At 35.3% G+C, this 27,527-nt stretch overlaps 1 protein-coding gene across 1 annotated transcript in view; it reads left to right on the top strand.

The window, feature by feature from the left end:
• Positions 1-27,527, top strand: part of LRP1B (LDL receptor related protein 1B) — a 2,178,569-nt gene that overhangs the window by 1,430,747 nt on the left and 720,295 nt on the right. Inside the window, exons 25-27 of the mRNA XM_086368415.1 lie at positions 323-527; positions 10,133-10,297; positions 10,581-10,825. Coding sequence (XP_086224541.1) covers positions 323-527; positions 10,133-10,297; positions 10,581-10,825 — 615 coding nt within the window. The remainder of the gene's footprint in view (positions 1-322; positions 528-10,132; positions 10,298-10,580; positions 10,826-27,527) is intronic.

Genomic DNA, 27,527 nt, shown 5'->3' with positions numbered 1-27,527 from the left:
TCCTTGTTCTGCCTAAAAAATCAGAAAAATGACATAACTTTTTTGCAACCTAAACATTGTTATTAGTCTCAGAGTTACTTAAAAATTCTGTTATGTTGTCACTGAAAGGATTTAAGAGATTAAAAATCTCTGCTGGGAAACATCATTAATTCTAAATTTGGGGCCATCTTAATGTCTCTCTGTGTCAGGTAACACTTTTACACTATGTCTCTCAAAGTTAATATAATGTTAAATACTTCATACTGCTGATAAGGACCCCTTTTCCTTAGTGCTTAATGGGTCACTTGAATGGATGCAAGTGTTGGTTTCTCTTTTTTTGTAGGTGTCAGTGCTATTGAAGTGGTTGTGGAACATGGCCTGGCTACCCCAGAAGGATTGACTGTTGACTGGATAGCAGGCAACATATACTGGATAGACAGCAATCTGGACCAAATTGAAGTGGCCAAACTAGATGGTTCCTTAAGAACTACACTCATTGCAGGAGCTATGGAACACCCCAGGGCCATCGCTTTGGACCCAAGATTTGGGTAAAGAAGTTTGCCTTTCATAGATTCACTTTGGCATAAATAATTACCTTCAAAATTAATATTGGATTCAATTTTCTCATAAATTAGAAGTCAAAGTGCTTATTTTGTGCATGTAAATATGTGTGTGTATATACTTGTGGATGGTTGTATATATAGATGCATGTTTATATTTACATCTACAATTATGCACGTGTGCTCAGTCACTCAGTCACACTGAACTTTTTGTGACCCTATGCACTGTAGCCAGCCAGGTTCCTCTGTATATGGGATTTTCCAGGCAACAGTACTTGAGTGGGTTGCCATGTCCTTCTCTAGGGGATCTCCCTGACCCAGGGATCGAACCTTGGTCTTCTGCATTGCAAACAGATTCTTTTACGATCTGAACCACCAGGAAAGCCCATGTATATATCAACCAATTTTAGATTATCACCATGAATTTGATATAAAATTGCTTACATAGGTACTTTTAAAGGAGAAAACTTCTTTTTTCCTAAACATGGTCATTAGGCCCTTTTGTAATATCTTGTAACTCTATTTTGAAGCAGTAATTTAATTAATTCATTTTTGACCTGCCAAAGAGATGCTGTAATTTTCTCTAATGGTTGCAAACCACAGGACCAGTCTTCAGTCCAAACAGTCACCAAGTGTTAACCACCTCACCCTTTATCTGTATTTGTATGTACTTGGAGATAGTTTGAAAGAGAATTAGATTAAACTTGAAGGAATCCAATGGTGAGATGCTGGCTATAGGGACATTTTAAGACAAGACATATTATTCTGGAAGACAAAGTCAAAAGTATATTCCAGATTATTGCCTGAGTTTCCCTTCAGTATTTTGTGAAAGACGAGAAGAGAGACAGTGGATTTGGGGCCAGAAAATAAGGGTCCAGCACTGCTCAGTCACTTATCCTCTGGGGAACCTATTCAAGTGTATTATCTTCCTTTAGATTTCCATATTCTCTTTTGCACATCAGGAACAATAATGTCTCTTAATTAGATTGTTTTTGAGGAGATAGAATGTGAAATATAATGTATAACTCTTCTATATTGGGATATTCTGTTATTACCTTTGACTGTTTATTTTATATCCAAAATTATCGTCAAGTCTAAAGGATGATAGAAAGGAAAATTTTTCCGGCTCTGTACTTTTAAGTAATACACAACCTAGGAAGGACCAAGAAGGATGGAGGTCAGAAAGGAGAATCAGTCAGGAGGGATCTGAATGAGATGCAGAAGAGAAAAGGGAACCTGTGTTTAAATCAGCTTCCTGGTCCACACACTGTTCTTTGTGCACTGCTTTATGTGCAACCCAGAAATCAAGAGCTTGGGAATTTTGTTTGTTCTCCTTTTCCTCAATTCAGATATAGACATTAAAGGGGCAAGGTAGCTTGTGTAGAGCAAGGTTGCTAGTTTCAAACTGGCAACTGTCATTGTTTTGTTTGTTTTACCTTCCACAGTGTTTTGCATTTATTTGACTTAGTTGCCAAAATTTAAAATTTTGAAAGATTTGGAATCCAGTTCTAGATTTCTGGCTTCTTTTGAAAACGTAGGGAGATCTGTCAACAACCAACAGAGCAGAAGCAAACCTTTTAGGCTGAAGGTGTGTCCTCCAGTTTATACGGTTTATGCTTTGCCCATTTCACCCATTAACTCCTGTGATAACAGTTAACTAGAAGGAGATCAGGCATGTTTTATGCGAAATTTCCTTCTCAAACAGACTCTTCCTGAGGGTGCAAGTAGATGGCCCACTTTGACATTTTACTTCCCACAGAGGTCTGCCATCAACAGAGGTTTTTACCCTCAATGTAATAGCTACTGGTGTGGAATTTTTCACAACTTAGACATACCTATTTGGTAACTGAAGCTTATCTGCATGAGAAACTTTCTGTATAAGGGAAAGCAATATTTTGGAGAAAGTGATAATTTTAGCAAGTGTACCATTATATTAGGAGAACTCTGACTGCTTCCCAAAATACAAAGGGCACACACAGAGAAGAAAACAAACACATAAAACAGGTGTATAAAATTTTTGAAAATAGCCTGATCAAACAAAGCAGTAGATCTGGGAATTGAAGCTTCATTTTCTATAGCTTTGAATTAACAATGCTTAGAATAAACTTATTTATCTCAGTTTGTTTGGGGAATAGCTAACCTGAGAGAAGAAAAAGAAAACAGAAATGCAAAACAAACACAATCCACAAATACTATTTATATGAAAATATTAAGCACTATTTCAATGATGTAAGGGAATTTCCAGAAGTAAAACAGTTTCTAAGAGTTGAAAATTAGGACAGAAAGCTAGCCTCCAGGGAGGGAAAACCTGATAATGCTTCTGAGAAAAGTTGATGTCTTCCCTTGCTAATTGCTACTACAAACTTGTGAGGCTAATTAAGATAATTACAGTGGTAATAATTTTATTTAACAGGTGAAGAAATAATGCTTGGAAAATTGTTTCTGGTGTGAATGACCAAAGTTCAAATGACGGTACCAATTTACTTAACTCTCTGAATAAATGAAAAGTTTATAGGTTTATCATAATATAATAGAATTTTTATTATTTAAAATTACTTTATAAAAGATTGGCATGGATAAAATATGAGGTTCATGTAAACACCTTTAGAGCTTAGTTGTAAATTTAAATTTAAAATGTAGCAATTAATTTTAAAAATGTAATGCAAGTATTAAAATGCTTTCAAATTTATTGTATATTTTGGTAAAAAGTTCATAGACACTTGTAAACATTGGACTTTTCATAAAACAGCTGCTGCTGCTGCTGCTGTGTCGCTTCAGTCGTGTCCAACTCTGTGCGACCCCATAGACGGAGAGCATAGTAAAAGTAACTATTCCCTCTTCCTCAAATTATTCATGAAATATGTAAGGAGACTGAGAATCAAAGTTATAGGATCTCCAAAGACATTTATATTCTTTTGGAAAATTTTAATTTTAAGATAAAGACACTGGATAATTTTTTGAGAAATATAGTATAATTTGTATAATTGTATAGTATAATTGTATAATTACTGTTGCCTTTCCTACTAAATTGTAAGCTTTTTGATGGCAGTTACTTCCAAATCTATGAAATCTTTCTCTGCCCTTTCGTATCAGTGTTCTCAATAAGTACTTGTTAAGTAAAGTAATGCATATGAATAGACCTTCTGTTTACATGAAACTTATAGGAATTCAAGATACACCTTAAAGATACAGCAATGTATCTTTACAGCTAGTGGGCAATAGCTGTAAAACCCAATAGCTATTACTGGCAATAGCTTTGCCAGTAAAATACAGCTAATGGGCACCACTATTATATTCTTTGACAATGACGAATGAAAGAAAAGGTTTGCAACCAGCCACTTTGCTCCCTAAGCCCAGCTAGGAAAAAAAGCAGGTTATATACCATTAGCCACATGTTTACATCACACGAGCTTCCTAAAAGAACCAAGGTCTTTGTGACTTTTTTTTTTTAACAAATGCCAACAAAGACATGTTTTTAATTGACTACTTTGGTTCCTTAACATGGAATCCACAGGCCTTCTTCTGATGTTTTAAGATATATTTGCAAAAAAAAGAAAAAAAGATATATTTGCTACCATGTCACATTTCTGCAGTATTCTAGGTTTTGACCCAGTGTCCCAGGTAACAAGTTATTCCAAGATGCTAAATTAGGGATCTTAGGAAGGAGCCATTTCTCTTTCTATCCATTTTAAAGGAATACACGTATTGCTAAGGTGACCTGAAGCAGTACATGAATCTCCTGTAAACATCAAGCTTATTGTTAGAGAGTAACAAGCACCAAGGAGTTCAGAATCTTACAGGGCACTCACTTCAGTTCTCGAACTTTCGTTGCCTTTATGCTCCTTCAGATGCACAGTGTCTTCCTGATGAACTGCTGGTATTTAATTTTCATGCGGTATAATAACTGGACTCTGCTGTAACAATTGCAGTTAGTGAAAGCAGACATACCATTATGAAGATTAGTAAGACATCTAAATAAAATTTTAACTTAATCTGGGAGCATTTCTAAATGAAACTAATAAAAACATTGTTGGTTTTAGACGACCTAAAGATTATAGATAAGCAAGCTCTCTTTTTGCCACGGTCCTTTATTTTTACCTTTTGCATCTTGACCTGAAGATGATAATAGCCCTTTTGTACCTGTAATGGTACAAGTTGTTCATGGTCCATTGACCCAATTTAATCCTGATACACACTAACCTGTGAATCCAGGAACTGTAGATCAGTGGACTGTAGTCTCTTTTTTAAAAGCAATCATGGTTGAACATTTTCATACATCTTATAAGGAGGGCTATTCAGTCTTTGTATACTTGAAGAAATAATGTAGTCGTTGTAATGCTAATACATTTTAAACATAAAAAGAAAGTAATAAGGGAAAAACGATTTTTTAAAAAACCACATAGTAAAGTGTACAAAAGAGTGCCTAGAACTTTATAAAACAATGATCCTTAAAATCAAGTTTTAAGATTGATTGTAAACTGACTTATGCAAGGTTAAGAACATTTTTAGAGGTGCTAATTCTAGGATATGTAATTATATAAGGTGTTGAAAATTTCCCACCTAAGTTAATGAAAAATTAGAACTATAGTGACCACTACAGAAGAAGTAGCTTAGCCCTGCTATATTCAGTGAAGAAATGAAGGGACCACTTATTTTATAATTCCTAAAAGAGTCGCAGGCCATGTATTTTGGTCCACTGGAAATATACACTTGAAAGTCTTCAGTACCTATTTGTAGTGAACCTACGTATAGAGAATGCAGAATTGCAGGGCTACTTATTTGCACATTGTAATTGATACAACACCATAAGATAGAAAGCTAAAAGAGAGATATCAATTTTCTATTTGTTAAACAAGCAAAAGACAATGCTTCAGAAGCCTTTGGGTCATCAGTCTAGTTGCCTGGAGAATCCCAGGGGCGGCGGAGCCTGGTGGGCTGCCATCCATGGGGTCACACAGAGTCAGACACTACTGAAGCGACTTAGCAGCAGTAGCAGCATCAGTCTAGAGTTTGGAGTACAGCCTTGTCCAGATCTGTGCTGTGCTTGGTTACTTAGTCCTGTCCTACTCTTTGTGACCCTCTGGACTGTAGCCCACCAGGCTCCTCTGTCCATGGAATTCTCTAGGCAAGAATACTGGAGTCGGTTGCCATGCCCTCCTCCAGGGGATCTTCCCAACCCAGGGACTGAACCCCAGTCTCCCACATTGTGGTCTATCTACTCTCAAATTCACTATGTTTGTTTTCAGGGATTATTTTTCCTAATCTTCTTCAGATTTGCATATCTCTACTTTACCTTGTTTTTCAAGATATCATAATGAATTTGATTAATGCTGTGCTGATCTTGTTTCTATTTTAAATTGTATTTTCTTAATGATAACTTTAAAGGGTAGCTGACAAATAACAACCTGGTGGCCATGAAAAGATGTGTACATCCAAAATTAAATTTGAAGTGAGACACATAATTCATTTTATATTTACTGTTTTCAAGAAGGATATTCCTCTACTTAACCATATAGCTTACCAGCTTTATAATAATTAATCTTTGTTTTATTTAGTATTTATTTTTAAGGCAACAAATTATATATGAAATAGCTTATAAGTAATACATATGTTGGACTTCCCTGGTGGCTCAGATAATAAAGAATCTGCCTGCAATGCAAAAGACCCAGGTTTATTCCCTGGGTCTGGAAGATCCCTTGGAGAAAATTATGGCAACCTACTCCAGTATTCTTGCCTGGAGAATTCCATGGACAGAGGAGCCTGGTGGGCTACAATCCATGGGGTCCAAAGAATTGGACACAACTGAGTGACTAACACACACACAATATATATATGTTATTGATATTTCCAGATAATTAGTATTTTCTCATGTAAACAATCCTATCTTTAAACAATAGTCTTTTCAGGAAAAAAAATATTCCCCAAAACAAGATTTTATAAATTATCCCTGATACTTATAAAAATTTTTTTCTATTAATTTAATTTTGGATTTGTTACACTTTTGAATACTTATACAGAAATTTTCAAATATACGAAGTAGAAAGAATGGTAAAATAAGTTCCCTAGTATTTATCACCCAGCTTCAACAATGATATTGCCTTCTAATGTAATAATGTTCATCTTTATCCTTCCCTAACAATTTACTTATCAGAAATTTGGTGGTTAGACAATTAATAATTTAGGTATTATTTTTGTGGGTATGTTCCCATCCCTAGAGCTGTAGAAAGCTGTCCATTAAACAAGCAAACAGAAATTTAATATAAATAATTTTTTGAGAAATTTTGTGTGAGATAAACCTATTCCTGTGACCTAGTTCTTTAAGTTTTTTCATAGCTTTAACTCATGCTTACTTTATAAAACTAATCTACCTTCACATACATGATATTGTAACATTTAAACATTAATATTAGTATTAATCCCCAACCTCTCTCTCTTTCTGTGTGTGTGTGTGTTCCCGTTTGTTTAATAGTTTTAAATGACTTTGAAATTTTGCTTTTAAAAAATGTTCTGTGTGTAAATGTATGTGGATGCTTGTGCAAACACAAAAGTCTTCTGTGTGCCAGGCATTCTGTGTGCTAAATTGTTTACATCTATTACCTCATCAAATATTCCTTCAGTGGTACTGTGAAAATTTTTATGTACAGATGAGCAAATGGAGTCTGAGTTAAGTATGCTCTAATTAGTGACATATTCTAACCTTGGTTCCAAGCTTGTCTGACACAAAACATATACATTGTTATTCAACATTGATGCAATTATTTAATAACATTTTTGGAATGTCTGGTGCCTAGGTTGTAAGGGAACCTGCAGTCTCTTCAAGAAGATAGGTTCATTTCCTATCCTGCCCACCATGTGCTTTTAACATACATATCAAATAAATTTATTATATGATATTTTGTGTTGTCATCTAATCCTTTCATATTTGTAATTTCTATATCCTATAAGAGACTATGTACCTCTCAGATATTGAAATCATAATGAATACTTAGTTTACATCACTGCACATTTCTTTAAATAGATATAATACATTTTTTAACAGAAAAGAAATCTTGAATTGCATTTTGAAATTTTGTTCCAAAGGATTGTTTCCATTTTCCCAATCCATATACCTAAGGATTATATAGCAAAACTATCAGTCAGTTCAGTTGCTTGGTTGTGTCTGACTCTTTGTGATCCCGTGGACCGCAGCACTCCAGGCTTCCCTGTCTATCACCACCTCACGAAGCTCACTCAAACTCATGTCCATCAAGTCAGTGATGCCATCCAACCATCTCATCCTCTGTTGTCCCCTTCTCCTCCCACTTCAATCTTTCCCAGCATCAGGGTCTTTTCAAACGAGTCAGTTCTTCGCCTCAAGTGGCCAAAGTATTGGAATTTCAACTTCAGCATCAGTCCTTACAATGAATATTCAGGACTGATTTCCTTTAGGATTGACTGGTTGGATCTCCTTGCAGGCCACACTATATACAACTATAATGAAGCCAAGTTTATTTTTGCCAGTAACTTTACCATTTCTGATCAAAAGGTTGTCAGAACTGATGATAGGAAAATATATTGAACTGTCACTGTCTCTCCAGTTCTGTGTGTTCTTTCCTCCCAAATCTCCATGCTACTCATTCGCGTTGTTTCTACTACTAAGGTGTAGAGAAGGTGAAAAGAAGGCAACTACTATTTTTTGATTACCAGCCATTTCCCTACTTCCATACCAAATGCTTTCCCTTTGTTATTTAGTGTCAATGACATTAAAACATTAGATGTTAAAAGCATAAAGTCAGCAGTTGAAGTATCCATTTTCCCAACTTCATCTGCCACTTGCTAGCCATGTAACCGGGTCAAGGAATTCAACTTTTCTAAGCTTGTTTTCTCATCTATAAACATGGATAACTTTAGTCATGGCTTCATGAAGAATTAAATGAGATAATCTGCATAAAGTTCTGAAAATAAGTATTTAGTGTATAGTAAGCACTCAAAAAGAAATCATTAGCTAGTTGTAATGACTGCAGAATTTTTGTGTAACTGTTATATATATACAACTGAAACATGCATGAGCAGTTTAAGCCACTATCAATTAAACATAAACTCTCCATTACCTAATAGCCTTAGAAATCAAATGCACAACTTAAAACATTTGATGCCTAATGTGTGGAACTGTTCATATATGTGAATTTGTAGAGTTACAAAGAGTATTTAGAAAAAAAAAAGAGAGTATTATAAAAATGCATGTATGTGTAAATCAAAGTATCTGATGTCCTACTGTTTTCCCTCTGCATCCTCTATCATATGATCTGTTCCATTCATGTGAATCTAAATGTCATCTCCATGCAGAATACTTTCAAATTCATGTCTACAGTTCTGATGCCTTCTCTGAATTTCACCCTGACATACCACACAGCTTCCTGGAAATCTCCTTTTTATGTCTTAAATCTCAAGGTGAAAAAATTGAAAACTGTATTTTTGATTGCTCTCCACACCCATCCATACTCAATCCCAGGTCTTAAAATGCATTTCTCTTGCATTTTTTTTTTTCCATTTCACTTAATGGATCCCTTGTACACCCTCTGCCTGTCCTTACCCTTGAGTTTGCCAAGACAAGGAACACAGCCACCTGTAATTCTGTTCTCTACTTCATTCCCTACATCCAATACTCATTTAGTCCTGGAAGTCAGTTCTACCTCTTGGAATAAGGGCTTCCCTTGTAGGTCAGTTGGTAAAGAATCTGCCTATAGTGCAGGAGACCTAGGTTCAATCCCTGGGTCAGGAAGATCCCCTGGAGAAGGAAACGGCAACTCACTCCAGTATTCTTGCCTGGAGAATCCCATGGACAGAGGAGCCTGGTAAACTACAGTCCATGGGGCCGCAAGAGTTGGACACAACTTAGCAACTAAACTACTACAAACTACTTGAAATAAAATATTCCTTGAACCCATTCACTTCTCTTCACTGATACCACCATATTTGCCTGGTCCTTTAAAATAACTGTCTGATGTAATATAGTATATTACATAATGACTCAGCATAATGAATTTGTATATATGATGCCATATTTCTTTCCTGCTTAAATATGAGATAAGGCAAAACCCAAATGATTGCCATATCGAAAAAGATCCATTATATCACCCTCTGCAATTTCATCTATTTCCCCTTTATCCTCACTGCCATATTTCTAATACAGTAGCCTCATTTCTGTTCCTCAGTCACCCACTTTCTTTCCCTCATTAAGACTTTTGTTTCTACCATTTATTCTTCTTGTCATGCTCTGCTCATCTCTCAGATTCAGTCTAAATGTTACCTTCTCAAACTGCTTTTTTCCCCGCTGATTATCTTCTCAAAGTATTTTACTTACCTAGTACTCAGTCTCATAACAAAATTATTCTTGAATCTGTTTCAGAAGCTGTAGTTATATATTCCAGCATTTGTTTAGTCTGTCTCTTGCTCTGGGCTCTGAGCCCCATGAGGCTAGATAATGCATCTGTTTTACTTGTGATTGTTTACCTAGCCAGTGCCTAGCATAGTCATAGAAATTCAATACATTTTTTTTGAACTGAATGACTGAAACAATAATATCATCAATAGCATCATTTCTTTTTCTTCAGAATTATTTTCTGGACAGATTGGGATGCCAATTTTCCTCGCATTGAATCTGCCTCCATGAGTGGTGCTGGGAGGAAAACCATTTACAAAGACATGAAAACCGGGGCTTGGCCTAATGGACTCACTGTGGACCACTTTGAAAAAAGGATAGTTTGGACAGATGCCAGGTTTAATTTTTTTTCCCTTTCTTTTCTATAACCTTCATCAGATAATACTTACAAAATTAAAATGTGTATTTCTGTGCATGTATCATGTACACACATTGAAATTGATGGTGAATTTTGTTTGCTTTGGTTATGATAGCTTTTTTGTTGAAATCTTACTGCAAATCAGATACAGGATCATAAAAATATTTTTACACAGCTCTTTTGCCATTTAAGTAGTATGAACACATCACTGGACTATTTGAATGTGGTTTTATATACCACTGATGCATCTACTTTTCTGTAGGTCAGATGCCATTTATTCAGCCCTCTATGATGGAACAAGCATGATAGAAATTATCCGAGGTCATGAATACCTTTCTCATCCCTTTGCTGTGTCTCTGTATGGGAGTGATGTTTATTGGACGGACTGGAGGACCAACACACTGTCAAAAGCCAATAAGTGGACAGGGCAGAATGTCAGCGTGATTCAGAAAACCAGTGCACAGCCGTTTGACCTTCAGATCTACCATCCCAGCCGTCAGCCCCAGGGTAAGTGCTTGTTATGAATTAGTGACCAGAATTTATTTTCACTTTAGTCATATAATAATCAAACTGTAAAATAATTTTTGTAAGCTAACACTGATTTAATATTTTCTATATTATATGATGGAAGTAGTACCAGCCTTTATTTTAATTAGCTCAGGATATTTTTTCTTTTCCTTTTTATTTAATTTACATAGAAATAGAGAAATCTTAGAAATTAAGAGGTTTTATGCAGTTGTTGCAATCATATCATTTTCTTAGCCTTCTTTTGTTGAAATTTAGGTACATTACTGTTTTAAGAGGACTTCCCAGGTGGCTCAGTGGTAAATAATCTGCCTACAAATCAGGAGATAAAGGAGACATGGGTTGAAGCCCTGGTTTGGGAAGATCCTCTGGAGGAGGAAATGGCCATCCTCTCCAGTATTTTTGCTTGGAAAATCCCATGGGCAGAATAACCTGGGGGGCTACAGTCCATGGGGTCACACAAAGTTGGACACTACTGAGCACAAGCATGAATATTACATTATACTCACACTCCTCACACCTTCTGTATCCATTCCTCCATTAATGGACACTTAGGTTATTTCCATCTCTTGGCTATCGTAAATAATGCTGAATGAACACAGCAGTGCATACACACACACGTGTGTGTGTGTGTGTGTGTGTGTGTGTGTATATCTTTTCAAATTTATCTTTTTCCTTTTCCTCAGATAAACACTCAGAATTGGAATTGCTGATTCATATGGTAGTTCTATTTTTAATTTTTGAAGAACTTCCAAACTATTTTCCTTAGTGACTGTGTCAATTTATGTAATCACCAATAGTGCACAAGGATTCCCTTTTGTCCACATCCTCAGCAACACCAGATATGTGATGATATCTCATTGTGGCTTTGATTTGCATTTCCTTGATGATTAGTGACATTGAACACATTTTCATATGCCTGTTGGCCATCTGTATCTCTTTCTTTATTTTTTTGTTTACCATCAAAAATATCTTTAATGACTTAGAAGCTAACAAATTGATTATTTCAGAGCCTCTGCCTATTTTTCAGTCAGATTGTCTGTTTGACATTGAGTTCTATGAGTTCTTTATGCATTTTGGATGTTAAGTTTTTATCTGATAAATATGATTTGCAAATATCTTCTCCCGTTTGGTAGTTTGCCTCTTTATTTTATTGATGGTTTCCTTCACTGGGCAAAAGCTGTTTAGTTTGGTATAGTCCCATTTTCTGTTTTTGCTGCTTTTGTTTTTGGTGGCAAATCCAAATATTTCTAAAGTATAGAAATGACATAAGATTTATGTATTAGCCATGCAGTTATGATACTAAACTGAAGATGATATTGAAGAGGGAAGATATTGGAGATAAAACAGGTGATTTAGGTTATAACATCTCCTGGGTCAAAAAAAGTACAGCAAGAAAGTATAACGTAGGGAGGATACAAGGTAACGGTTTTATTGTGATAGCAACCATAGGACTGAGGACAAAAATTTGAATATAAAATACTGGAAGATTCAGAACTAGAAATTTATATACATTGTACTATAGCTTCACACTGGTTAGAATAAACACATTGTATCCCTATATGCTCTGAAGATATATATTCACCCTACTCCATTAAGTGGACTGATAACTGCGGACTTTAACCTAAATTGTCCATTGGTCTGGTCTAATTGGAAATTTATACCGTGTAGTTGATACCTATGGCTATTTACTGAATAACTGCATCAGAGAATATTGTTTCCTTAGCAAAGAGAGAAGTTACATAAATAAACACATTTGCTATATTTTTAATGAGTTAAGAACATCAAAATTGTAGGTTTCCCTTTAGGATAAAATAGATAATTTACATTCAAGAAGCCATCTAGTCCAAATATATTTTTATCAGTAAAACACAGGTTTTAATTGAATAAGTTTTGAATGTATTAAACAAAACACAACAACATCATAAAGGTTTTATGATAGACTTTGCTTGAGCCATATGTTAGTTTATGTTTGGATAATAAAATATGGGCATGCATGATTAAGCATTAGTAAAAATAGTTTCATTATCATGACTTCATAATGATAAGAAAGATATGCATTTATATCATGTTTGATTTAGCGCTTTCCAGATATTGCTCTCAATCTACACCAAAATTTGCAGGAAAAAAAACTTTCCCTGAGAGGTTCTTACTTCAAAGCCACATACCAATTATAAATCTGCACATAATTCATATTTTATCTCCACATTCTTAATTAACACCATAAAGAACTACCTTAGCACTTAGAATATGTATAGTTATTTAATATTTTCCTAATTCTGTTTTAGTTGCCCACCTAGATAATAAAATATTTGAGTAAAGGAGTGTCATTTATTTATTTGCATTAACTACAGAGTATAGGTAAGCCTTTTATGAGAACAGTATTAATAATGATAACAATAATATCACCTAATACTAATTCTCATTGTAATTCCATGAGGACGGTGGTTGGTAACCCAGTGTTACAGATAAGGATCCTAAAGGAGAGAAATGCTAAGTGATTTGCTCAAGGTCTAATAGCCACACGATAATTGCCTCATTATCTTACCCCAGGGAGAGTGACCCCAGAGCTCTTGCCTGAACCACTATGCTCTGCAGGCAGAAGACATTGAATTTTTATTGAGATTCTCCTTGGAATTGTTCTATCAAATCTCCAGATGGCAGTAGAGAGTAAAGTTTTACTGACACATTCCCATGCTTCCCTGATAGCTCAGTTGGTAAAGAACCTGCCTGCAGTGCAAGAGACCCTAGTCTGATTCCTGCATCAGGAAGATTCACTGGAGAAGGGATACGCTACCCACTCCAGTATTCTTGGGCTTCCTTTGTGGCTCAGCTGGTAAAGAATCATCCTGGAATGCTGGAGATCTGGGTTCAATCCCTGGGTTGGGAAGATCCCCTGGAGAAATGAAAGGTTACCCACTTCAGTACTCTGGCCTGGAGAATTCCATGGACCATATAGTCCATGAGGTCGCAAAGAGTTGGACACGACTGAGTGACTTTCACTTCACATGGGACAAACCAATTTTTAACTTCTTGTAGTTTATAGTCTAGAAAGAAAACAAGCTAAATTAATAACTGGGGTCAATTAAATGATTATTATTGTGGTTGCATTTTTGAAACTAAAATTATACTAAAAGGTAGAATGGAGTGGCCCTTAAAAAGTCCTTGGGCTTAGTTTACTACAATTTCTTCCTTTGTCACTCACTGACCTTGTTACCTAAGGCAGATTAATGAACTTCTGGGTTCTTATTTCTTCATTTGTGGGCTGGAGCCGCTAGAAGTAAGGGGGGAATGCATGGTATACAACACTGGGTTGGAATCAAACCATAATGGGACTTAAAAGTTCCCCTTACAAAGAAATTTCAATTTTCATCCTTAAGAATAACTGGATAAGTGTTCAAGTGATGTCAAACCTAAATGTGCATCAAATTTACTGGAGGGATCATTAAATCACAAATTTCTGGCTTTTATCCAAGATATTCTGATAAAAAGTCTATAGTATGACCTGAGATGTTTCATTTTTAACAAATTCCCATGGAATGCTGATGCTGCCTTGAGAACCACTGCCCTGAAGAAATGAGAAAAACATTGAAACTATTTGGTCAATGGAGGGAAAATAGCAGAAGTACATGTTGAAACTTGGCTTCATCTATACAAGTGGTAAACTACAGAGACACTACTGTAGGTAGGAGACGAGTATGATGTAGAGCCTAGCTTCTTCAGTAGATCAGGAGATGACTGATACCAGGACAGAGAGAATGGTGGGACTGAGATATGTACGTGTGTGCTAAGGTTGCCTTCAGTCACGTCCATCTCTATATAACCCTATGGGCTGTAGCTCTCCAGACTCCTCTGTCTGTGGGGTTCTCCAGGCAAGAATATTGGAATGGGTGGAATACCCTTCTCCAGGGAATCTTCTCAACCCAGGGATGGAACCCATATCTCTCACATTTCGTGCCTTGGTTCTTTACAGCTAGCAACACCTGGGAAGCCTGGAGTTGCCATATACTTAGAGGTAAAGTCAGTTTAAAGAAAAAAAAAGTGATACAGATTTGTAGAGTAGGGGAGTTTGGCAAGAAAAGGAAAATTTGAGATGTCTTTAGTTTTCTAGTTTCTATAATTGGCTTCACCATCAACATGTGACACAAAGGCCCCATAATGGAGGAGTCAGCAGAGTTTTTTTTCTATGGAAGGCCATATAGTAAGTGTTTGAGGCCCTGCAGGGTATATGGTCTTTGCTGAACTACTTTGTCCTGCTGAGATAGTGAAACAGCAGTCAAATGAAAAGTGAATGACCATCACTATGTTTCAATAACATTTTATTTATGGAGACTGAAATTGAAATTTCATTTAATTTTCATGTGTTATAAAATTTTATTCTTTTTTTTTTTGGTGTTTTTCCTCCAATTTAAAAAAGTAACCCAAAGGGCAGTATTAACCTGTAGGTAAAAACTTACTGGCACCTGAATTAAAGGATAAATCAAAAAATTAAAGTTTGTTTATGTGGAGAGGTACCTCCAGGACATGGTTGAGTATTCAGGGTTATAAAGGCAAAAAGAATTTGGTCTGGAACTAGAGTTTTAATAGTCATTCAATTATATATTAATGATAAGAAGATAAATAAGATTTCCTAAGACTATTATATAAAATTAGAGAAGAACAAGGACAGAACCTTGGAGGAAACGAATATAAATGAGAAAGGCAAAGAAAGATGCTGAGAAAAAGATGGCCAAAACATTTCAGAACCAAAAGAGCACAGTCAAAAAAAGTAAGAGAAGAGTTTCAAGATGGCAGTAGTCAACAGTGTTAACTCTTGCAGAGAAGTCAAGAAAGATCAAGACATAAAGGTATTCATTGATTTGGCAACCTGGAGGAAGGTCAGCTATAATTTTATTTAGAGCACTTTCAGTGGAATTGTTTGCATGTGTCCCAGTGATCCTAAATATGTCTGAGGTTAGTATAAATGTCAAAGTCTTTTTACTAAAAAATATAGTTCATTAAATAATAGGACTATAGTGTTAAGGAGGAGAAGGGGACGACAGAGGATGAGATGGCTGGATGGTATCACTGACTCGATGGACGTGAGTCTGAGTGAACTCCGGGAGTTGGTGATGGACAGGGAGGCCTGGCGTGCTGTGATTCATGGGGTTGCAAAGAGTCGGACACGACTGAGCGATTGATCTGATTTGATCTGATAGTGTTAAGTAACAAAATGTAAAGGCAAAAAAAAAAAAAAAAAGACAACCTTCATAGCAATCAGCTTAGGAGACATAGTAATCAAGAGCAAGCTTCTAGAGTCAAACTAGTTCATATTCTAGCTTTGTCATACTGACAGCATGACCATTATGTTAGTTGTTTCAACTATAAAATGGAATTCTTGCAAAGTTAAATGCATTAGTCTCTTAAAAGCACAGAAGATACTTGTCAAATAGTAAGCACAGTGTAAGTGTTGTTAAGTAAATGATAGAAAGAAAGACAGATGGATGAATGGATAGACAGGTAGATAGACAATTTTCTTAGTCACTTTGTTTTATGGTCCTCTTCCACCTTTTAGATTAAATTGTTTGTAAATACGAAGAAAACGTGAGTTCCTCCAGTATGCATACCTTTTCCCATCCAGTGGGTTTGATGTCCTTCTCTGTGGCCTCTCGCAGACCTAAGTTTTGTTTCTCTAAACTCATTTTTTGAAAATATAGTTCACTATACTTTTAGTTTTAGGGGTATGACATAGTGTTGTGGCATTTGTAGAGTACATATAAGTTGGTCACCATGATAAGGTTAATAGCCATCTGTCACCATACAAAGATATTAAAATATTTATGATTAGATTCCCTGTTATATTTTGCAAGAATGACATTTATTTTATATCTGGATAATATAATAAAAGTGAAACTATTATTCACTCAATCATGTTTGACTCTTTGAGACCTCATGGACTATAATCCGCCAGGCTCCTCTGTCCATGAAATTCTCCAGGCAAGAATAGTGGAGTGGATTGCCATTCCTTTGTCCAGGGGATCTTCCGAACCCAGGGATTAAACCCAGGTCTCCTGCATTGCAGGCAAATCCTTTACCACCTGCACCACCAGAGAAGGAAAATATATTTTATATATTTTCAGCCATTTATTCTTCACATAAGTTTTCTCCCTCTTTCTCTTTTCTTTTTCTGGGACCCTATAATGGGATAATTTATATGTCTGATGTTATTCTATAGATCCCTAAAACTATTCTCAAATATATATATATATATATATATATATATATATATATATATTTTTTTTTTTTTTTTTTTTCTTTTTGCTGTTTCATTTAAGTGAATTCCACTACCCTATCTTCCAGATCACTGGTATATCCTGCATCCTCTAATTGGCTGTTATTCCCCATAATGTATTTTGCTCTTCAGTTGTTTTCTTCCGTTCTATTTTGCGATTTTTAAATATATTTTCTATCTCTTTGTTGAAGTACTCCCTGAGTTATTCCATTCTTTTCCCAAGTTCAGTGAGCATCTTTATGACTATGACTTTGCACTCTTTATCTGATAAATGGCTTATCTCTGTTTCATTTAGTTCTTTTTCTGATGTTTTTTGTTGATCTTTCATTGGGAAGTTATTCTTTGTCTCCTCATTTTGCCTAACTGCACTGCTTCTTTACTGGGAGTCAGAGCTATTGAGTTTGTGGACAACCCACTCACAAACAGAGTGAGTCTCACTTCTTACAACCCTTTCTCTGTTCTGCAAGTAAGCCCCATTGGTTTTAAAGCCAGACATTCTGGGAAAGTATTCTTGATGGGAAACCCAATTTGGACCTTGGGCCTCTCAGTAGAGACCTAGGCAGTTGTGATAACCCTCACACTTGTGTATCTCTGCTCTGAGGGTGTAGCTTCTATCTCGACTGAGTCTCTATCTATCCTGCCTGTCTCAAGTCACCTTTTCTTTTTTCTTAATATAAATTTATTTTAATTGGAGGTTAATTACTTTACAATATTGTATTGGTTTTGCCATTCATCAATATGAATCTGCCACAGGTGTACACGTGTTCCCCACCCTGAACCCGCCTCCCACCTCCCTCTCCGTACCATCCTTCTGGGTCATCCCAGTGCACCAGCCCCAAGCATCCAGTATCCTGCATCGAACGTGGACTGGTGATTCATTTCTTATATGATATTTTACATGTTTCAATGCCATTCTCCCAAATCATCCCACCCTCTCCCTCTCCCACAGAGTCCAAAAGACTGTTCTATACATCAGTGTCTCTTTTACTGTCTCGCACACAGCGTTATCATTACCATCTTTCTAAATTCCATATATATGCATTAGTATACTGTATTGGTGTTTTCTTTATATATTCAGTTGTAGAAAATTTGTTTTACTTCAAGCTATTCTCAGAGATAGTTGTTTTATATGTAGCTTTTGGTGTATCTGTGGGAGGAAGTGAGCTCAGAATCTTTCTAATCTTACATCTTGATTCAGACACCATAAAGATGTTTTCTTAATCACAACTGAAGTTGTGATTTAACACCCAGTAGTGGAGCTGTATTTTTCATGGATATAGAAAGATTACAACACTATTGATTTTTGTGTGTGTGTTTGTTTTTCACTTTTGTTTCACATTTCTTTCCTCACTTTCTCTGATTGGAATCTTTTTTTTTTAAGAGTTATTTATTTATGTATGCATTTTTGGCTGTGCTGGGTCTTTGCTGTTCTGCACTGGCTTTCTCTAGTTGGGATAAACAGAGGCTACACTTTGTTGTGGTGTGCAGACTTCTCATTGTGATGGCTTCTCTTGTTGCAGAGCACGGGCTCTAGGGTCACAGGCTTCAGCAGTTGCAGCACATGGCTCAATAGCTGTGGCATAAGACTTAGTTGCCCCGTGGCATGTGGGATCTTCCTGGAGCAGCAATCAAACCTGTATCCCCTGCATTGGCAGGTGGAGTTTTTAGCCATTGGACCACCAGGGAAGCCCGGGAATCTTTTCTTGAAATAGCTTAAGAATATGATTGTCACTTCAAATAGAGAGTTTTGAAAGTATTTTTATTAATTAGATTTTCACCAATTTAAAAATGTTTTTCTTTTCCTAAAGAAGCTTTTCTTCTGAGAAGGCCTCAGTTCAATGGGGACCTAGTATCTGTTGATAATAAAAGTACTATTTTGCAGAGACCACTTTATTTTACTCTCAAACACTGGTGTGGACTCAACCATCCGTTTTAATTTTGTTCTTGAAACACCTATCAAGTGGCAAATGTACGAACTGTTTTGTGTAACAAATCAAAATGACAATACCCCTTAGAAAATCAAATCAAATTCCAGAAACAGGATGAATGGAATATTAGGACATTGTCACGGTTATAGCAATTAGATTAAATATGTATATATTTTTAAAAGTCATATTCTAAAACAGTATCCATTATCTATCCCATAAATTGTTAAATGAACAAATAAGTGAATCTAAGTAATTTAGTTCATTTAGAAAGGTAGTGTATATAATGGCTAGTGGTTGCACTTTGATATCTGAAAATGTATTTCTTTCTTAAAAGTTGTATGATTGCAAGTATTCTTTTTTTTTTCACCATTTTCTTTTTTTTATATATTTTATTTTATTTTTAAACTTTACAACATTGTATTAGTTTTGCCAAATATCAAAATGAATCCACCACAGGTATACCTGTGTTCCCCATCCTGAACCCTCCTCCCTCCTCCCTCCCCATACACTCCCTCTGGGTCATCCCAGTGCACCAGCCCCAAGCATCCAGTATCATGCATCGAACCTGGACAGGTGACTCGTTTCATACATGATATTATACATGTTTCAATGCCATTCTCCCAAATCATCCCACCCTCTCCCTCTCCCACAGAGTCCATAAGACTGATCTATACATCAGTGTCTCTTTTGCTGTCCCATACACAGGGTTATTGTTACCATCTTTCTAAATTCCATATATATGCGTTAGTATACTGTATTGGTGTTTTTCTTTCTGGCTTACTTCATTCTGTATAATAGGTTCCAGTTTCATCCATCTCATTAGAACTCATTCACCATTTTCAAAATTAAGTTTACACTTCTATAAAGCGAGGGTAATTTATTTGTAAGAACAAAAATGGCCAGTAAGAGGAATAAAGGGAATAATGCTTATAGAAACACTTAGCACATTTTATAGCTCATTGTGATGAAAATAAATTATTCCATTTTTGGAACTTCTATTTTTTCTATCAGTTTTTATCTCACTTACCCTCTATGTTATGACAATACAAGGTGAACTCCAGGCTGTTTCTGAGAGAGTAGTTTTAACACTGAGATGATTTAAGTCTTCCAGTTGCTTCAGGAAAATACTTCTATAGAAAATGAAACTTTTCTTGACAACATTTGCAAGAAAATTAGCTTATACAATTAAAAAAAAAAACAAACTAGTTTCTAAGAATATTGTGTGTGTGTGTGTGTTAGTTGCTCAGTATGTCCAACTCTTTGCAACCCCCTGAACTGTAGCCCACCAGACTTCTCTGTCCATGGGATTTCCTCAGGCAAGAATACCGTATTGTGTAGGTTCCCTTCTCCAGAGGATTTTCCCAACCCAGGGATCAAACCCGGGTCTCCTGTATTACAGGCAGATTCTTTACCATCTGAGACAACAGGGAAGCCCCTAAGAATATTAGTAATCCTATTGCTGCTTTAGGAAACAAAGTATCACTTATAAAACTTGAAGAATGAGGGATTCCACTTGGAGCTATTAGTATATTTAACTACAAGCAAAATTTTCAATTAAAAAAAGTTTTAAACAAATGTAATGCTCTTAAAACTATGTTTCAATGTGGTAGAGGTGAATCTCATATATTTTCAGGTTACTTAAATTGTTCACTTCCACAGTTTATTATATCAAGATCTAATGACCTGTCATATAAAACATTTTCCTCTGTCTCTGCTTGCATATACATATTCCTTCCATTCTTGACTATTAATTCTGTTAAAAATACTATTTCCTACTGTTTTATGGTATCCCTTTCTTTCACATATTTATATACTATCAACAGAAGTTTTTTTTTTTTTTTTCTTTTTTAAATGGACTTTAAGAGATTTCCTTGGTGATCCAGTGGTTTAGACTCCTTGATTCCAATGCAGGCAGCACAAGTTCAATCTTTGGTCAGGGAACTAAGGTCCTACATACTGCATTTTATGGCCAAAAAAATAAAATTCGAAACGGAATCACATAGCTTAAAAAAATAAATAAATACTAAAAAATTTGAAATGGACCTTAGTTTAAAATACTAATATTTCTAAGAATGGAAAGCTGATATGAAACAGTTAAAATGCCTCCAACTTTACTTTTTGATATCAGCAGCTTTGAAGGGATGAGATTTCTGACTGAGGCAAAGTGAAAGGCAAGTAATAGCAAAGCAAAGAGAAATTTTTGAGATTAAGTAAACTTGTTAGGTTTCTGTGAGGTATTGGAACATTGTATAATACTGAGAACCACATAAAAGAGAGAGACAACATTACCAATAAAGAGGACAAATGAGAGTTGAAACATGCCAAGAATATGTTGCTAAGTCATTCCAACTGTTGACATGAAAAATCATAATGGAACTCAATTTCTACTCTTATACCTCCTTCCTGTAACAGGTAGTCTTTTGCTCCAACTACTAGTTATATAGACCTGCACCTAATTTAATTTCTCAGTAAATCTTTCTGTAGCATCTTTAAACCACATTTTGAATTAGTGGGTTTTGTTGGTTCACCTGAAAAACTTAATTTCCATTTTAGCATTTCTTTGGCAAAATGTAACACAGATGTCAAACAACTAAACTGTAAATGAATTTATAGGTAGGTAGTAAGTATGGCTGCATTATAAATTGCTATTTTAAAATTATGCTATAATATAGTTTCTCTTGGAACAGTGGAAAAGATTAGTATCAAAGAAATCATAAAATTCTTTCTTCCTTGGTACTGGTTGTTTGATGTACTTGCCTCAGAAATACAAATGTAAGTGTTTATGAGCTCTTCATTCAGATACAGTAAGATGCAAAGTCCAGAGTTCCAGTCCAGGATCAAAACTTCTCAACCTCTGTACCTTTCATATTTGGAGATAGGTAGTTCTTAGTTGGGAGGGGGGGCATTCTTTTGCATTATATGAAGTTTATTAGCATCTTTAGCCTCTACTCACTAAAATGCCAGTTAGTAACCCCAGTTATGTCATTTAAAAATGTCTCTGCTAAAATGCTAAGTCACTTCAGTCATGTCCGACTCTGTGCGACCCCATAGACGGCAGCCCACCAGGCTCCCCTGTCCCTGGGATTCTCCAGGCAAGAACACTGGAGTGGGTTGCCATTTCCTTCTCCAATGCATGAAAGTGAAAAGTGAAAGTGAAGTCGCTCAGTCGTGTCCGACTCTTCGCGACCCCATGGATGGCAGCCTACCAGGCTCCTCCATCCATGGGATTTTCCAGGCAAAAGTACTGGAGTGGGGTGCCATTGCCTTCTCCGAAAAATGTCTCTAGACATTCTCAATTGTTCCTGAGGGGACAAAATCCCCCCTCACCATCACTACCATTGGTTGAGAACCACTGTTTTAGACAAAATTTTGTGATTATTAAATCATTGTGAAAATAGAAATTTTTCTGGCACAAATGTTTCTTCTTTTAAATTATACAGCAAGTAAAAGTAAATAGCAAATCAGAAAGACATAGCACCGCTTAGAAAATCTGAAAATTCATTGGTGTTTTAAGATATATCTCACCAATAAATGTAGCATGATATTACATGTTTGAATTCACTCTTTACAGAAAACTGCACAAATAAATGGAAACAGTATATGTGGCTTTTAAATCTTTTCTCTTTGAAATATAGCTGTCTATACAAGATATGATTTTTTAGATTTTTTTCTACTTCATAAAAATACAGTATAAAATTAATCCATAAAATATGAGTTTTTTTTTTGGATTCCAGCCCTTGAGGCTCCTTCTTTATTTTATTTTTTAACTTTACAATATTGTATTGGTTTTGCCATGTATCAAAATGAATCCACCACAGGTATACATGTGTTTCCCATCCTGAACCCTCCACCCTCCTCCCTCCCCATACCATCCCTCTGGGTCATCCCAGTGCACCAGCCCCTAGCATCCAGTATCGTGCATCGAACCTGGACTGGTGACTCGTTTGATATATGATATTATACATGTTTCAATGCCATTCTCCCAAATCATCCCACCCTCTCCCTCTCCCACAGAGTCCAAAAGGCCGTTCTTTACATCAGTGTCTCTTTTGCTGTCTCATATACAGGGTTATTGTTACCATCTTTCTAAATTCCATATATATGCGTTAGTATACTGTATTGGTGTTTTTCTTTCTGGCTTACTTCACTCTGTATAATAGGCTCCAGTTTCATCCACCTCATTAGAACTGATTCAAATGTATTCTTTTTAATGGCTGAGTAATACTCCATTGTGTATATGTACCACTGCTTTCTTATCCATTCATCTGCTGATGGACATCTAGGTTGCTTCCATGTCCTGGCTATTATAAACAGTGCTGCGATGAACATTGGGGTACACGTGTCTCTTTCAATTCTGGTTTCCTCAGTATGTATGCCAAGCAGTGGGATTGTTGGATCATAAGGTAGTTCTATTTCCAGTTTTTTAAGGAATCTCCACACTGTTCTCCATAGTGGCTGTACTAGTTTGCATTCCCACCAACAGTGTAAGAGGGTTCCCTTTTCTCCACACCCTCTCCAGCATTTATTGCTTGTAGACTTTTGGATTGCAGCCATTCTGACTGGCGTGAAATGGTACCTCATAGTGGTTTTGATTTGCATTTCTCTGATAATGAGTGATGTTGAGCATCTTTTCATGTGTTTATTAGCCACCTGTATGTCTTCTTTGGAGAAATGTCTATTTAAACTCAAAATGGATTAAAGATCTAAACATAAGACCAGAAACTATAAAACTCCTAGAGGAGAACACAGGCAAAACACTCTCCAACACACATCACAGCGAGATCCTCTATGACCCACCTCCCAGAATATTGGAAATAAAAGCAAAAATAAATAAATTGGACCTAATTATACTTAAAAGCTTCTGCACAACAAAAGAAACTATAAGCAAGGTGAAAAGACAGCCTTCAGAATGGGAGAAAATAATAGCAAATGAAGCAACTGACAAACAATTAATCTCAAAAATATACAAGCAACTCCTACAGCTCAATTCCAGAAAAATAAAATATGAATTTTGATGAAAGTAACTCCTGCATACCTGGTATTGATAGAAAATTGTAAAATTAAAGCAATAAGAACATCTTGTACTTGCACACATTTTATTATATGTGTGTGTTTTAAATAAGGGATTGCTGTAGTTCTTCAACATCAAATACTAAAATTATAATTTGTAGATATTTGTCAAAGGGAAAGGATTAGGAATTAATTCTTAATAGTAAGATCTTTCTTAAATTCATTTCAAAAAAATAAATTCTTTTCAAATGAAAAATTAGAACTAAAATATAGTTATAACAGATATGCATTGTTTTCTTATGTTAATAATTGTACCAACAAATTTCATTAACATGATGAGTATTAATTACTATTAACAATGACTACACAGGACAGAGAAAAATATTTATCTTATCTAACATTAGGTCTTGAGATTCTTCTGCTTTAAGCTTAGTATTATTAGGTAAATAAATATTGTATATATTTTATGTTGCATCCCCATTTACATATATTTTATTTGAACTTAACAAATAAAGTAATTGGGTTTAAAGTGTTTATTTTTTGCTGGTGAAAAATGGACTGCAATTAAACACAGTTTTGCATAAAATATGAGATTATCTTGATATTGTTTTCTTCACAGAGCACACATCAGTCTTATATGATTCCATAATTAGCATTTCACTCTCCAGTTAAGTATTGTAGTAATGCATTATTTAATGTTTTCATCTATTGCTCTCCTAAAGCTATTGCCATAGCTCATCTATAGCTGTCTTTTAATTTACACTCAAAATTTTAGATTGTTGCCTTGTTAGAACATAAATATGCATATGTTTATGAGCATGTATATGAATCCAAAACAGTAATAGATCATGTGGAAATTTTAGGAGAAAAACTATATATGTGTTGATAAGTCATAGTTCCTGCCAGCATAGACTTTGACAAACTAAGACTCAGAATTTGACAAACTAAGGCTCTCAGACTAACTTTAGACTTCTGCAGATTTTGCAAATAAAATTTTATTTGAACATAGCTATACATGTTGATTCACATATTGTTTCATGGCTGCTTTTTGTTGTAGTAGCAAAGTTGAAAAATTACTAGAAAGGGCATAAGGGTTTCAAAGGTGAACATATTTACAATTTGGCCTTTTATAGAGAAAAACAAAAAAATAGTTTCCCTACCCCTGATTTACCTAGAGGGATCAGGGTATAATGATAAAAATATGCAAATACATGTCAAAGACAATTAGAAAATAAGACTTTAAATAATAAATGCCTAATGCCTTTTATATTGATAACTGAAACTAATATTTCGAGTTGGAATAAATCAAAATTAGCTAGTTTCATTAGAAAATATTTTGTGAAGGAAAAAGAACTTGAGCTGATTCATGAAATAATAATGTAAGGCTGTTGGTAATGAAATTCTACAGGAAAAAAATACTTTCTGTAGAAGTAGAAAAAGACAAGCTATAGATGTTCAATGAACAATTTGGAGTCCTTTTTACCATGTGCATAATGTGTATGTAGAAGGAAAATGGTAGATGAAACTACAAGGTAGGATGATATCTTTGAAACAGAGATTAATAGACTTTTGACAGTACCATAGAATACTAGTTACATGGTTATAGCAGTTACTCCAAAGTGATAAAATAATTTTATATTGCAAGAGGAGAGGTAAAAATGGAAAGAAAGGGTGCATAATAGGCAAGTCTGATAATACTTGACAATTAAATATGGTAGTGAAAGAGAAGTAAAAAAAAATCTTTGAAATTAAAATTTTGTGAATTTAGAAGACTTATGATATCTTTAATAAAAATAAACAGAGTGGATCAGGATTAAAAAAAATAATGATGAAAGGTAAAAAAACAGCAGATAAATAAATCTGGAGGGCTTCCAGGTGGCACAGTGATAAAGAATCTGCCTAACAATGCAAGAGACACAGGAGATGTGGGTTCAGTCCCTGGGTCTAGAAGATCTGGAGGAGGAAATGACATCCCACTCCAGTATTCTTGCCTGGAGAATCCCATGAAAAGAGAAGCCTAGTGGAGTATAGTCCATGGGCTCGCAAAGAGTTGGACATGACTGAGCAACTGAGCAAACCAATCTGGCTAGTGTTAAAAAACCTTGGAGGAAATGGTAGCAAATAAAATTTGAGTCTTTGTGAGGACGACTTATCTAAGGTAGAGAAACTATCCAAGATTTTTAAGCAAAGGAACTATATGAGCAAGTCTGTATTTTAGAAAATTACCATAGGCAATGAGGAGAGACTGAAAATTAAGAGATCATTTAGGAAGTTAGAACAGCAATCCAAGCAAGAGATGCAAAGAACCTAAATTGAGCCACTGACCATATATTTGGAGAGAATGGTGTATGGGGTAAGAGTACAGACTCTTAAGTTCTTTAATGTAAGAACTATCTCTTATCTGCTGTTATTTCCAGCTTTTTAAAACTAGGCAGAATATGAAGTGATTCATAAATATGTATTCAATGAGTAAATATAAGAGTGGGGTTAGCTATGTCTACCTAGAGAAGGAAATGGCAACCCACTCCAGTACTCTTGCCTGGAAAATTCCATGGACTGAGGAGCCTGGTAGGCTACAGTCCATGGGGTCGCAAAGAGTCAGAAATGACTGAGCGACTTCACTTTCACTTTACATATGTCTAAGGGTCTCTGTTTGGTCAACTTGAGTTTTGATAATAAGAATTATCAATGAACCCAATTTGCACGCCTATATTTGGATTTCATATGTTAATATTCTTTATAGCATCTATTGACTGGTCAGTTTTTCCCATCTCCTGGATACAATACATGGGATAGCTTTGGTTTGGTAGGGGTTTACAATCTTTGTATTAATATTGGATATTGCAATAGTATTTCTTATAAATAGTAACTTTATGTCAAGTATTGTCTGTAAAGAGCCAGAAAATATATTTTAGGGTTTTTTATGCCAAGTGATCCCTGATGAAACTGTTCAACTCTGCTATTATAGTGAGAAAGTCATGGGGATAACATGTAAATTAATGAGCATGGCTATGGTCCAATAAAACTTTATTCATAAAAATAGACAGTGAACCAGATAAGGCTCCAGGATCCTTGCTTTATACTAAGATGTGAGTATAAAAACCAAATTCCTTAGTTTGGTAATTAGAGTAAGTATCTATTTAAATGTGTGGTTAGAAATAACATTAAAAAGATTTAACTCTATTATTTCAAAGTGAGAAAAGATAAAAATTGAACGAAGGCTTTGTGGATTTTTCCTCACCATGAAGCACAAAATATTGTTAATATTACCTTACAGTGTTATCATTAATACAGATATTGGGCTACAAAGTGTATTTTTTTACTTTAGTATATATATAGAAATTTAATATGTTATTGTTGATTTTAGAAAGCTTTTTATCATGATTATAGGATGTTGAGAAAAGTTAATATGATTCCAGGCTAAAAGATAATGATGTTTAAAGTGAAATCCAAGTACTTGTTATTGAGTTGTCAT

This window comes from Bos grunniens, chromosome 2 (genome assembly GCF_055505025.1).
Source record: "Bos grunniens cultivar Pamir isolate PY7600 chromosome 2, Bosgru_T2T1.0, whole genome shotgun sequence".
NCBI classification, from domain to species: domain Eukaryota; kingdom Metazoa; phylum Chordata; class Mammalia; order Artiodactyla; family Bovidae; genus Bos; species Bos grunniens.
Note: the sequence above shows the minus strand (reverse complement) of the source record. Positions and strands in the feature narration are given on the sequence as shown.